The sequence below is a fragment of the Dipodomys merriami genome, unplaced genomic scaffold (genome assembly GCF_024711535.1).
Source record: "Dipodomys merriami isolate MVZ:Mamm:240054 unplaced genomic scaffold, mDipMer1.0.p SCAF_5, whole genome shotgun sequence".
Classification (NCBI taxonomy): Eukaryota; Metazoa; Chordata; class Mammalia; order Rodentia; family Heteromyidae; genus Dipodomys; species Dipodomys merriami.
Window position 1 is genome coordinate 28,899,718 of NW_027206068.1, and position 14,209 is coordinate 28,913,926.

A 14,209-nucleotide genomic window follows, 5' to 3' on the forward strand; every position below is an offset into this window, starting at 1 on the left:
TGGGACTGGGCGGGAAGAGTGGGAGGGCTCAGGATCTGAGCCGGGCGGCTTCCGTGGACTGGAGTTCAGCCCTTCCTTTCCTTTCTCTAGGTGAGGTCTCCATTCTGCCTCGGCGGGTCCTTCGCGTGCGGGAGTCTTCAGCGTCGATCCCTGCAGCCTCCCGCGGCGTCTCCGCCGCGCCCTGCCTGGCAGTAGCATGGGTGGCGCCCGGGACGCGGGCTGGGTGGCGGCGGGCCTGGTCCTCGGCGCCGGCGCCTGCTACTGCTTCTACAGGCTGACGCGGGGCCCGCGGCGAGGCGGCCGGGGCCGTGGGCTGCGCCCCTCGCGGTCTGCAGGTGAGGCGGGGCGGGGTGGCGGCCGCCCGGCAGGTGGACGGGGACGGGCACCGAGGCCAGCCCGGGCCAGGGAGGGGGGGCTCGGTGGCTGCTCGGTGCTCGCAGTGAAATAAGCGGCGGAGCGGACGGGGTGGAGAGAGCGATCGACCCCGGACCTGTGCGAATGTGGGGTCCAGAGCCCCCGACCGGCACCACTCCTGGGATGAAAAAGATGCCCCAAACTCTCCTGCCTGCGCTGGACGTCAAAGCGGTGGACGAGGTTTCTTCTCAAAGGCTTGCTGATGACCTCTCCCTTTCAGCTTGCTCTGGGCCTTTGTGTTGGCAAAGGGATGTCCGAGATTGTGGGAGGCCTGTGGGCTTGGTCGAGGGAGGGGGGAGGCTGGAGCCAATGATGAAATTATTCGTGCGCCTGTGTGATTGAAAGGTTATCACAGGGGCAGTTCTGCCTGCAGTTTACCCAGCCTCAACAGGGGGAGACACCTTGAACCTCGTGGCCCAGCATCTCTTATATCTCTCGTGTCTGGGGGGGGGGGGGTGCTGGAAACTGGAACCATTGTCTACAGGAGACACACCCCTCACGGCAGACTAGTCCAATAGATCTGACCAAATGATTGGCACATTCACAATTCTGACATTTTGCTGAACGTTCTGAAAGATGTTTCAGGTCATGGAAGCTTAGAAAAATAAGTAAAAATGAAATCAGCCAACCAGAAACCTGCCTTCCGCAAAGGTGGAGAAATGTAGAGAATCAAACAATTTTATTACGGAACAGGCATTAAGCCATTTTGCCTACAGCATCACAGGCAATGGATGTCCAAAACAAATTTCTCACCTCTCTGTGTAGCCTGGCAGATGCAAATCAAGTAAATAGTAAAGTGGCTTTACTTTAATAAGAGGACTTGACAATACATTATGTTATTGATTGCTGGCCTCTAATTCACTGGCAATTGGGGCATTTATGTTAGTTAATTGCCTTTATCTAGAAAGATAAGACAGCTCTATGATAAGTAAAGTACATAGTTAAACCAGGGAAGCAGGTTCCTAGGCTAAGATCCCACAGATATGAGGCTGGGTCTTTATCTTTACACTTGAGAGATGGCTTCCAAGCACTTGAGAAAGACACTCATTTTTGGATTATAAAACTGACTTTTACTTAAAAACAACATTTATATCAAAGGATAAAAGAATGTATAATGACAAGCTTGCTTAAAGAATTTTTTTTTGTTTTTTTTTGTTTTTGGGTCCGGTTGTGGGGCCTGAACTCTGGGCCTGGGCACTGTCCCTCAGCTCTTGAGCTTAAGGCTAGCACTCTACCACTTGAGCTACAATGCCACTTCCGGCTTTTTTTTTCTGCTTATGTGGTGCTGAGGAATTGAACTCAGGGCCTCAAGCATGTAAGGCAAGCGCTCTACCACTGAGCCACTTTCCCAGCCCCTAAAGAAATGTTTTAAGAAAAAGAAGAAAGGTTCTTCCCTTTCTGTCACATGGGAAAAAATATATAAATATGTATCTAGCTCTGCTCATGCCTTTAACCTTAGCTACTGGGGAGGCTGAGGTCTCAGGATTGCTTTTAGAAGTCAACCCATACAGGCAAAGTTCAGGAAACTCTTATCTCCACTTAACCAGCACAAGCTGGAAATGGAGCTGTGGCTCAAGTGGCAGCTTTAGTGAAAAAGCGGAGGAACAGGGCACAGGCCCTCGGTACAAGCCCTAGCATTGGCTGGCATGTTGCGCACGCACGCATGTATGTGTGTGTACATACACATATACAGTCTATCCTTGCAAAACTTAATGTTTTGCATTTCTCTGAGTCAGAGATTTCTGTACAAGTAATTGGGAAGATGGCCCGGACCTAGATGTCTTTGAATGCTTACTTGGGTTAAATTAACGGTAATAAAAACAAAAGTAAAAATAGAAAAAATTAACTAACTGATTTCCAATGAATTTTAATTATTCTTTTATGCAGAAGACTTAACCAATGCTTCCTATGATGATGTCCTAAATGCTGAACAACTTAAAAAACTCCTTTACCTTCTTGACTCAACTGAGGATCCTGTACTCATTGAAAAAGCCTTAGTCACTCTGGGTAACAGTGCAGCCTTTTCAGCTAACCAAGTAAGTACCCTCATTCAGCAAACAAGCTCCTTATAATAATTTTTACACACTAGGAGCGATTATTACCCTGTGTAAGTTAACCTTGCAGAACCCCACTTTCCTCATCTATACAGATATGGCTAACTTATGCTTACAACATGTTTCAGTTACTAACTGTAGTTATTACTGTAATTACTTAGGCAAAGCACAGCCTCACAGGAACATTATCAATATGTTTCCATATCCCTATGAAGCTGGTCACCAGCAACATCTTATTCATAACTGTATCTATTCAGCAATTAGTAGTATATTGCCTTTTATTTAAATCTATTAATGCTACAACTTTAAATTGTGTAACAGATCTTATCAGTGTGATTCTGATGCAGGTGGTCCCTGGACCACACAAACAACCACTAAGTGAATGTGAATGGCTTCCCCAAGTAGAGATAACATGAAGACTAAAAAGGCTAATTTGAATAGTTCCTTCTCACCACTTCCTTTCCTGTGGAGAACAAGTAAAGCCATTTTTGTAATGTTTTTCTAGCTAGTGTCCTTTGTTAACATTGTCCTAAATGCAAATTTTGAATTTATGATGGAGTGTTTTTTATAGTGACAAAGTTTATTGTAACTTTTAGCCATTTTTAAGAAGATATTGAAAATGTTTAATTATTATTCAACTCTTTCAGTTACTAATTGTAATTATTTTAAGCCAAAAAGAGGAAAATGTTGAGATAGCTAACCTGGGCATCTAAGAATGGCATTGATTTAGACATAACTGAATCCATTCAGGTTGTCTAGCTTGTCAGCTCTCACTCTGACCTTTAGTTTTGCTTGTACTTGCTTCTTTTGTATGTCTTTGGCCACAAGATGGAGCTGCATATTGAAGTTATACTCCTGGCTTTTTTGTTTCCCTCTTAGGCTATTATTCGTGAACTGGGAGGTATTCCAATTGTTGGAGACAAAATCAACAATCCAAACCACAGCATTAAAGAGAAAGCTTTAAATGCACTAAATAACCTTAGTGTAAATGTTGAAAATCAAATCAAAATAAAGGTAAGTTGTCTGAAATATTAAAAATACATCGGATTTCCAGTATATTGGAAGATGACAAAAAGATAGTTACTGAAACTTTAACAAACTCCTAGACAATAATTGCTATTTTAAAAAATACTAAACAAGGCAGAGATAGAAGGGACCTAAATTAGTCAATAAGGAGTACAGTATATAACTGAGGTTTCGTTTAAGAGTGTTAAATAAATCAAGGCAGATTAGATAACATCTGAAAGCCTCAATATATTTTTTAAAAGTATATCAATTCAATTCTATGTTTATTGAACTCCTGCTCTGTGGTACAGAGAATAGACATAATAGGATACTATTCATTCTCTAAGAAAGGTGAGGAGGGATAAAACTAATCACAAATACTAGTGGTTCAAGGCAGAACATGATGAAGCAATTTAAAGAAAGATAGGTAAAACACTGTTGAGTGCATAGAGAAATCCCAAAGTTTCTGTAAAAGGGAAGGGGAGGAGTCCAATCTGGCTCTTCAGAATGTCTGTTTCTGTAAGTGTAGTTGAAAGAAGAGAATTCCAAAAGAAAGGAATAATATGAGGTCGAATAACTGAGTTAGCTCTGTGGTAATCTTATTACCAGAAGTGAAACAGTGAAAAGATTCATATAAAAAGGATGTTCAGAACACTTTGAAAGTAAATGCTTTGAAAGACATTAGCATCAGTCTGGGAATATGGCTTAGTGGTAGAGTGTTTGCCTAGCATGCATGAAGCTCTGGGTTCAATTCCTCAGTACCACATAAAAAGGAAAAGTGGGCTAGGAAGGTGGCTCAGTGGTAGAGCGCTTGCCTTGCATGCGTGAGGCCCTGGGTTCCATTCCTCAGCACCACATAAGCAGAAAAAAAAAAAAAAAAGCCAGAAGTGGCGCTGTGGCTCAAGTGGTAGAGTGCTAGCCTTGAGCCTTGAGCTGAGGAACAGCGCCCAAGCCCAGAGTTCAGGCCCCATGACTGGACCAAAAAAAATAAATAAATAAAAATAAATAAATAAATAAAAGGAAAAGCCAGATGAGGTGCTGTGGCTCAAGTGGTAAGTAAGAGTGGTAGCCTTGAGCAAAAGGGGCTCAGAGACAGTGCCCAGGTCCTGAGTTCAAGCCCCAGGACTGACAAAACAAACAGACATTAGATCTTACAAAAAGATGTGTGTGACTTATAAAGAACTAAAGAAATGCTATTTTTTAAGGGATAGATATATAATCAAAGAGAGCCAGTTGGCTTCTGAATGTAATGTAGATCTTAAACCTATATTAAAGTTTTATCACTTTTTGCTTCTTGCTATTACATTACTATGTTGATAACATGGATATATTTTTTTGTTTTTTTAAATAATGGTTTATTGGACAGTTAATCATTCTTAGCACTTTAAATTAGGAAAATTTTTCTTAACAGTGAGAACTTTTGGTGACATTTAAGAGTTTTCTTTTTCTAATCAGGAAAGTACCAATATCTGTGAAACAACTCATCCAAGTTAGAAAGATCATAGCCAGATACAGAAAATATGATGTCAAGAAACTTTTCATTGTACTGATTGAGTTTTCTCCTATTTGAAATAGGAGTACTGCAGGCAGTTCATTATTTTTTGCCAGTGGTCAGTAATAATAGGGAGCAGATCTGCACAAGATTATTGGAAGTGGTGACACTGATCAAGATTATATTGTACTCATAAACTGACATCTTAAATTGAAACCCTTTTCACAACTACTTAAAGATAATTAAAAAAATAAAAATAATAATGAGTAGATTATATGTAGGTAAATAAAAATCACCTTGGGCAAATATTTTTTCCTTTACTTACTTTTGATAGAAGTCCAAAGAATTCTATTTTACATTGTCCCTTATTCTTTATTTGTGACATGATGTAGCACCCCAGACCCTGTAGTTGAGATTCTTATGTGATACAAAATGGTCTCCTACATCTTCCCCCTGATGCTGATGTGCCTAGAAAAGTAGAAGCAGAAAGGTGGATTGAGTTTGAAAACTCCTACAAAAGGGAGGCCACTGGTGTTGAGAGCATGATTCCTAGGACTTGGATATTGCATCTCACCTGCTAGCTGACATTGCACAGGGAACTCAAGCTCCTAAAAAACTTCAAAGTCATTAGTTGTGAGATGGACATCATAACACCTACCTCTATTAGAGTTGTCTTCTGGATTGAGTGGGGTATATTTCTAAGATGCTCAGCCTAATGGCAGGTATTAACAAAAGGCAGGTTTTAAGAGATCACCAAATTTGAGGGTCGAATGCCATTATATTTTAGAGGAACCAATCAATCCTGAACAATTGCCCTAGTCTACTGTACAGAAAAGTGACTGTTTAATAAAAGTTTGAGAAGACTCTAAGATGATTAATTTTCTATTCTTTTTCCTTCAGATATATATCAATCAAGTCTGTGAGGATATTTTCTCTGGTCCCCTGAACTCTGCTGTGCAGTTGGCTGGGCTAAGGTTGTTAACAAACATGACTGTTACCAATGACCACCAGCACATGCTGAGCCGCTCCATTGCTGACCTTTTCCATGTGTTACTTACTGGAGATGGAAGTACAAAGGTAGGAAGGAGGTAAAGCAGTTATGAATTAAAAGTCAAAGAGCTATTGTATCAAGCTTATTACAATTGAAATTGAATTTCCATGCTATCTATCTTTAAATTTATGGCCTTCAGAAAGGATTAAATGTAGTCAGTATTTATTAATTAAAAACCTTCACATGGACCCAAGGAAATACATTATTTTTTCTTTCTCTCTCTCTCTCTCTCTCTCTCTCTCTCTCTCTCTCTCTCTTTCTTTCTTTGGACCCAAGGAAATACATTATTTTTTCTTTCTTTCTTTCCCTCTCTCTCTCTCTCTCTCTCTCTTTCTTTGTCGGTTCTGGGGCCTGGGTGCAGTCCCTGAGCTCTTCAGCTCAAGGCTAGCATTCTACCACTTGAGCCACTAAGCCACTTCTGGCTTTTTCTACTTATGTGGTGCTAAGGAATCGAACCCAGGGCCTCATGCATGCAAGACAAGCACTCTACCACTGAGCTACTTTCCCGGCCCCTGTTGCAAATCTTTTAAAACCACTTTTACACACTAGTAAGTGAACAGAATAAGGCATATGAAGGATAGCTCTTTGCTTCATGCTGTCATTACACAGATGAAGGAGCAACAGAGTGGATTAAGTAGGATTTCTGAAGATACCTCTGAAAGAAATTTCCTTGAGTAAATCCTATAAATGTGCATTCTTAGTGCATTTAAAAAGTAGCACAAAATTGAATATAGACTAATTAAAGGTTCTAATAATTTTTATTGTTTTCAGGTTTTAACATAATAGTCTGTGTTCACTGGGACAGTTACAGAAAAATTCATGAGCCTTTTAGAAGGAACAAATATTAAGCCATAATAATTGAGTTGCTGCAATGATTTCTGAGGTTATCAGGATGTGATTATCAGAAGACCCTCCCCATAATCTTGCTTCTGTTTCTGAAGTATATCTGGTTGGCTATTTCTATAGCCAAACTCATTAGATCTGGTCCAAGACATCACAGAAGAATTCAATAGTAAATGTAAGAGTGTCTTTTTTTTTAAAAACGATTCATGCCTTCTTAACTTTGTAATTTTTAATTATTTTATGCATTTTTAAATTGATATTTTAAAGGTGATATACAGAGAGGTTACAGTTACATAAGTCAGATAAAGAATACATTTCTTTTTGAACAGTGTCACTCTCTTCCCTTCCTTTCTCCAAGTTTTTCCTTCCCATCCCCACCCACAAGTTGTATAGTAAGTACCATACTGCCTTTGTTCACCCTTTGTCCCACTATTTCAGAGCCCCCTTCTTACTCTCCCAAAGACAGATAAAAGAACAAAAGGAAAAGAAAACAAAAACAGCAACAATGTAAAAGCCTCATTTTTATTTCCTGAAGTCCATTTCGTTAAATACTATTTTATATGAGCAGATGCACATAGGTATTGCACCTTTGTGTTCTCAGATTGCATGGTTTCCCCCGTTGGTGGTAGCTAGAATGTGCCTATAAATCTACAAGTTAAGACACTGGATGATTTAAAAAAAGAAAAATGAAAAAACCACTGGGACATAGTAAATTATACAGGTCTCTAGGCATTCACACACAGTGAGACAAAAGGAGAAAATTCTTAAGAGTATCTTTTCTAAAAAAGGAGGTAATGTACTCATTACTTTGCTCATGTAACTAACCCCTCAGTACAGCATTTCTACAATAAAAAATGTACACACACATAAAAGAAAAGAAAAAAAAAAGAGTGCCTTTTACCAATCTTGCCTCCTCCCCAGTCATTTCCCAGTAGGCAAGTTCCCATCAACATTTTCTCTCTCTCCAGTGGAGCAAAATGACTTCCAGACTCTCAAGCCCCATGGAAACTTCTGTATTTATTGTGTGGTATGACTGCTATAGGAAAAATCCCTTGCTGATGTTTTACTTAGAACCCCAGACCCCGGGAGGAATTCTGACTAAAGTCATAGCCAGGCCATCTAGCCTTGAGTCTGTATCTATATGTCTCAGTCATGAGCTGTTTTACTGCAATTTATGACTTTTTAGACAGTATGTTCTAATTTTGTTTTGTTTTCTCCATACATTCTGTCTTTCTGGGATGGTATACAAATTTTTTTATTTTTGTTTTTTGTTCTGCTGGAAAATTAGCCACCAATTCTAGTATTTTTTTTTCCATAAAAATTGAACTTAAGCTGGGTACTAGTGACTCACACCTGTAATCCTAGCTCCTCAGGAGGCTGAGATCTGGGGATTGAGGTTGGAAGCTAGCCCAGACAGGAAAGTCAGTGAGACTCTTTTCTCCAATAAACTTATCAGAAAAAGCCAGGACTGGCAAACACACACACACACACACACACACACACACACACACACACACACACAGGAAAGTCAGTGAGACTCTTTTCTCCAATAAACTTATCAGAAAAAGCCAGGACTGGCAAAACACACACACACACACAAACTTTTAGATAGTCATCCATCACACACACACACACACACACACACACACACACACACACACCCCGAGTTTACACCCGAGTTTAAACACACACACACACACACACACACACACACCCCGAGTTTACACCCGAGTTTAAAGTTTGAACTTGCAGGTAAACTTTTAGATAGTCATCCATCACACACACACACAGACACACACCATCTCACACACACACACACACACACACACACACACACACACACACACGAGTCTACACCCGAGTTTAAATTTTGAACTTGCAGGTAAACTTTTAGATAGTCATCTATCACACACACACACACACACACAGACACACACCATCACACACACACCCGAGTTTAAACCAGAGTTTAAAGTTTGAGCTTGCAGGTAAACTTTTAGATAGTCATCCATTACACACACACACACACACACACACACACACAGAGCTGAGTTTAAAGTTTGAACTTGCAGGTAAACTTTTAGTCATCCATCATCTGTATTTTTGAAGGAATATGTGTTTTAGATATTTTTCTTTTTTTTGGGGGGGGGGGGCGATCCAGTCATGGGGCCTGAACTCTGGGCCTGGGTGCTGTCCCTCAGCTCTTCAGCTTAAGGCTAGCGCTCTACCACTTGAGCCACAGTGCCACTTCCAGCTTTTTTCTTTTTGCTTATGTGGTGCTGAGGAATTAAACCCAGGGCCTCATGCATGCAAGGCAAGCACTCTACCACTGAGCCACCTTCCCAGCCCTAGATATTTTTCTTTTAGTAAATGACAACCAAAGTGGCTTTTAAATTTTTTATTTTGCTTACAGCAGTGATACCACTATACTATAGTGATTTGGGCGGGGTGGGAGGTGGGGGGATCGGTAACAACAAATTTAGAACTAAGTACACATAGTGGAGACTAACAATGTAGATTAAATGTCCTCCAGTCTCCACCAGGTAGCACATGTGACAAAAGGGAAAAAATAATAAGACTTTTGAGGGCTCAAGCCAGAATACAGTACGTATGTTTAATGATAGTTGTCCTCTAATTTTTTTTTTCTTCATGTTTTTCAGAAGATAGCAATGTATTTTAGTACAGGAGACTAAGTAGCAATTGCTCTTCCTATTGTTATATACTTGCTCTCACTACTAGTGAGCCTTTATGGATTTTATGACTTATTCAGGCTTATCTGATAGGTTCAGGTTCATTTGTTTCATACCTTTTGCTGTTGTTTTCTTAATCCAACATTTCATTGATGGTAAGCCAGGTGTTTTTTCCTAAGATTTATTGTTGGTGTGGAGGCCAGATGGGGTCTGACAGTAGCTCCCAAAGAGTGAGAAATCTCTTGACTTTTTTTTTTTTTTAACCTTAACAACTCAGATGTTAAGTCTCTGTTTGAAAAACATGACCTCTGAATATAGCTTAGGAGAATGACTAGGGCTCCAGCTTTTGTTCTCACTTTACCCTTCTGCACTATTTAGAATTCTTTTATGACCATGTATTAATTTTATAAAAGTTTAACTTGTGGGTGGGGTGGAAGGAAGAAACTGGGAGAGAGGGAGGAAATAACATTGTCCAAAAAGAAATGTACTCATTACCTGACTTACATAACTAGAAATGTACTCATTACCTGACTTACATAACTATAACCTCTCTGTACATTACCTTTATAACAGTAAAGTTTTGTAAAAGTTGGTAAAAATAAGATTAAGCAAAGCCTTATATCCTTCTCCTTAATAATTAGAATGTACATTATCAAAGGAATTATAGAGTACAAGATACATACCACAAAAATCACCAAAACTTTATAAGAGAAGTATGTGTGAACTTCCTTTTTCTTTCTGCTTTTCTGGAGTAAAAAGCATTCTAGGGGTGCTTGCCTAGCCCTAGTTTCAATCCCTAGTGCTGAGAGGGAAAGAAAAAACATTCTAAAATAAACATTACCTTCTTAATTAAAAAAAAGTGTTTTATAAAAGACATAGGTTCCTTTGTAGGTCTAGTGAGTCACACAGTTGTTAGTATTACTGACTTGAGTACCCTTTGTTCCTCATTTCCAGTATCTTTGTAAAAAAAAATGTGACTTTAAAGGTAAATTCTATTAGTATATTTCTATTATTGATTTTTAGGAATGACAAGAATGCTGGTGTTTTATCTATTCACTTATTAAAAATCATTTCTTTGCTAATTATTTAGATCCTATAACAATTTAAATGCTGTAAAATATTTTTCACACACAAAAAGATAACCTTAGAGATTTATCACAGCCTATCATGGCCCTAAAAAGGGCCATATTATCTAGTTTGTTTTGGTAACCAAACTTTTAAAATTTTCATATTTTCATTAAAAGTGAGCTAAGCTTTAGGAAATTTTTGTTGTTTTTGTTCCAGGGGTCTTTTTTCACGTATCAATAATATGTCAGGCTATTTACCCTGGGTTAAGCCTGTGCGTGGAGACTGAAGTGTAATTGGAAAAGGTATAAGGAACACTATCATGTGATAACTTCTCTGAGAGTAGTGCCCTGTATTAGAAAAGTTCAGAGAGCGAGCGAGACTTTATTGGTAGAGTTTGAGCCAGGTCTTGATGCGAAGCACAGGCAAAATTTTGGAAGGGGAACACCGTGAGAAGACAGCATGATAGGAGAAAAAGAAAATCCATGCTTGCTAGTCTGAAATAAACCAACATTCCTTTTTCAGGTTCAGGTTTTGAAGCTGCTTGTGAATTTGTCTGAAAACCCAGCCATGACAGAAGGACTACTCAGTGCCCAAGTAAATAGATCACATTATTTGTTTTGATACACACATACACATCTCAAATGCTCACTGGAAGCTGGGCACCAGTGACTCATGCCTGTAATCCTAGCTACTCAGCAGGCTGAGGTCTGAGGATCACGGTTCAAAGTCAGCCCGGGCAGGAAAGTCTGTAAGATACTTATATCCAATAAACCACCAGAAAAATCGAATGTGGCGCTGTGGCTCAAGTGGTAGAGCACTCACCTTGAGCTAAAGAACTGAGGGACAGTGCCCGGGCCAAGTTCAAGCCCCACAACTGACATACACACACACCCTCAAAAAAAATGCTCACAGGGATTATCTCTGAAAAATAGTACTGCTGTTATTCTTTGCATATATATATGTGTGTGTATATATATATATATATATATATATACACACACATATACTTAAAGCTTATAACAAGCATATTTTAAAAGTCATTAAAAAAAATTCTCCATACCAGTGCTGGTGGCTCATGCCTGTAATCCTAGCTATCTAGGAGGATGAGATCTGAGGATCACAGTTCAAAGCCAGTCTGGGCAGGAAAAGCCAAGAAACGCTTTATCTCCAATAAACCACCAGAAAACCAGGAGTGGTGCTGTGGCTCAAGTGGTAAAGTGCTAACCTAGAGCTGAATCGCTGAGGGACAGCGCTCAGGCCCAGAGTTCAAGCCCCATTACTGACCACAAACAAAAAATTCTCCATAACAAGAATACATTTTTTTCTCTGCACAATTTGGGTATACTTAGGTCATCATATCTTTATTCTTGGCTTTTGTGCATATGTATCCTGATGTCCATAGCAGTATTGATTAGGTATGCTAGAGGCCGGGCTGAGTGCCAAGACACTAGTGTGTACAAGGTGCTGCTTGTTCTTCCAAAACTTAGCTTAATGGACAGAAATATATGACACATAAACAAGGTAATTAAAAGCCACTGTAAGTATTCAAAAAGTGGTGTTGATAGAATGGAGCTCAGCTCCAGTAATAAAGGAACTCTGTCTGCCATTCTGTCTACCAGTCCTGTGCCTGGGCAGTAAATATTTAATGAAGTAATGAATTCTCATGAAAACTGCAGTAGATTCTATAAAGAAAAGGAATTTTTTTTTAATAAATGACTGTGCTCTAGGTTCCAAAGGAATATTATTTTTAACACCAAATCTCTTATTTCTAGTACTGTATAATGTAGGGTGTACTCACTGTATACGATTAAGGTATGCACTCAGGGTTTTCTGTGGTGGGATTTTTTTTTTTAATGTAAAGTATCAAATGCAGTTTTAAGATGTAAAAATGATAATTTACTATTTCCTCTTTCAGGTGGATTCATCATTCCTTTCTCTTTATGACAGCCATGTAGCAAAGGAAATTCTACTTCGAGTACTTACATTATTTCACAACATAAATAACTGCCTCAAAATGGAAGGCCATTTAGCTATTCAGCCTCCTTTTCCTAAAGGTTCATTGTTTTTCCTATTATATGGAGAAGAATGCGCCCAGAAAATGAGAGCTTTAGTTTATCATCATGATGTGGATGTGAAAGAAAAAGTTGTGACAGTAATTCCAAAATTTTGATTTGTTAGTCATATTTTTCTCAAGTAATACAGTCCAAAAATTAATACACAGAAACTTTATCTTCCTTAGAAAAGGTTTCTTTCATCTGCTGAATTTAAACAGGAAATACCACGTTCCATCTTTTACACAGTACAGGCTGAACATCCCTAATCTGACATGATGCTCAGTTTCAGACTTTGGAACATTTCAGATAAGGAGGTTTTGGATTGGAATTGCTCAACTGGTAATCTGTACAAACTCCAAAATCCTTGAACGCTTCTGATCCAAATGATTTGAGATAAGATAGTCAACCTGTTTTAACTTCAGGTTTTCAGGTTTATTTTGGACCATTCATTTTATTGATGTCAAATGAAAATTGAGCATTCACTGAAAGCAGTTACTTCCTACCTATTCACTGAGATACTTTAGTGATTTCCATTATATGAAATGGCAGTGACCTTTTTATGTCTGATATCCTTCCTCTGTTTGGAGTGACTTGCAGTTGTTCCTCTGCAGTAACAGTAGATTAAACAATAAGATTAACTTATTGTTTTCAAACTGCCACAGGAATGGCCTTGTTCTCTCAGTAGCAATGAGAACTTAAGCTCTCAAGTCCACCCCAGCTATACTGTTTTCAAGAGTCTATTTCAGTCTCTAGAACATATTCTCACCATTGTTTTGTTTCTGGGGTGTTGGTTTTGGTGGTTTTTTTCTCCCTGTGCCAGTTCTGGGGCTTGAATTCAGGGTCCCATGTTCTCACTTGGCTTTTCAATCAGAGCTAAGGCTCTCCCACTTGAGCTGCACTTTCTGGCTTCTGATTGTTAACTGGAGATAAGAGTCTCATGGACTTTTCTGCTCAGACAAGTTTCAAACAGAGATCCTCAGATCTCAACCTCCTGAATAGTTAGGATTACAGGCATGAGCCAACAGCACCTGACATATTCTCATTTATAATCAAAGAAAAATAGAAACTTTTCAGGAAAAATGTTTCTTAGTACTCACACCATCCCATTTGTTGTGCCAATATTTAAAGATGTTACATATTGATCCTGGTACAGAATACTGGGATGTCCCATGTCCATAGTCAACTAGTTAAATAACAAGCTATTCTTTAGAAAGAATGAAGTCTAACAGTACTGAGGTAGAAAGACATCTATGGAATAAAGTTGCTTTTAAAAGCTTATGTAAAAGAATCATGCCTAGTATGATGTCACATGTGTTTTTAAAATGAAAAATGTTTATACCTATCTGGATGAAACATTTCTAGGTTGATATGTAAACTGGGAATACAATGAGGGAATAGGGGACATACTTTTCTATGTATATCCCTTTTACTTTTTTTTAAACTATGAACATAAATTGTTAACTTTAATAAAAAAATATTGACAAGATGGTATATATTTCTCTTCATTGGCATTACTTTATTAAATTTCATCCATATTT

General features: G+C 38.9%; 1 protein-coding gene across 1 annotated transcript; it reads left to right on the plus strand.

Annotated features, from left to right (window-relative positions):
* The first annotated feature begins 14 nt into the window (after window positions 1-14).
* On the plus strand, window positions 15-14,183 carry Armc10 (armadillo repeat containing 10). Its single transcript, XM_069996307.1, has 6 exons — window positions 15-335; window positions 2,302-2,450; window positions 3,348-3,482; window positions 5,866-6,042; window positions 11,140-11,211; window positions 12,533-14,183. Exons 1-6 carry the CDS (start codon window positions 197-199, stop codon window positions 12,785-12,787), a joined length of 927 nt encoding a protein of 308 aa, XP_069852408.1. The 5' UTR covers window positions 15-196; the 3' UTR covers window positions 12,788-14,183.
* The last annotated feature ends 26 nt before the right edge of the window (window positions 14,184-14,209 follow it).

What these genes read in the sequence shown, in the direction of transcription:
- Armc10 (XM_069996307.1), top strand. Translation starts at nt 197, where the DNA reads ATGGGTGGCGCCCGGGACGCGGGCTGGGTGGCGGCGGGCCTGGTCCTC. An exon ending in AAAATCAAATCAAAATAAAG is followed by an intron (nt 3,483 to 5,865) that starts GTAAGTTGTCTG and finishes TTTTTCCTTCAG; the next exon opens with ATATATATCAATCAAGTCTG. An exon ending in CTGGAGATGGAAGTACAAAG is followed by an intron (nt 6,043 to 11,139) that starts GTAGGAAGGAGG and finishes TTCCTTTTTCAG; the next exon opens with GTTCAGGTTTTGAAGCTGCT.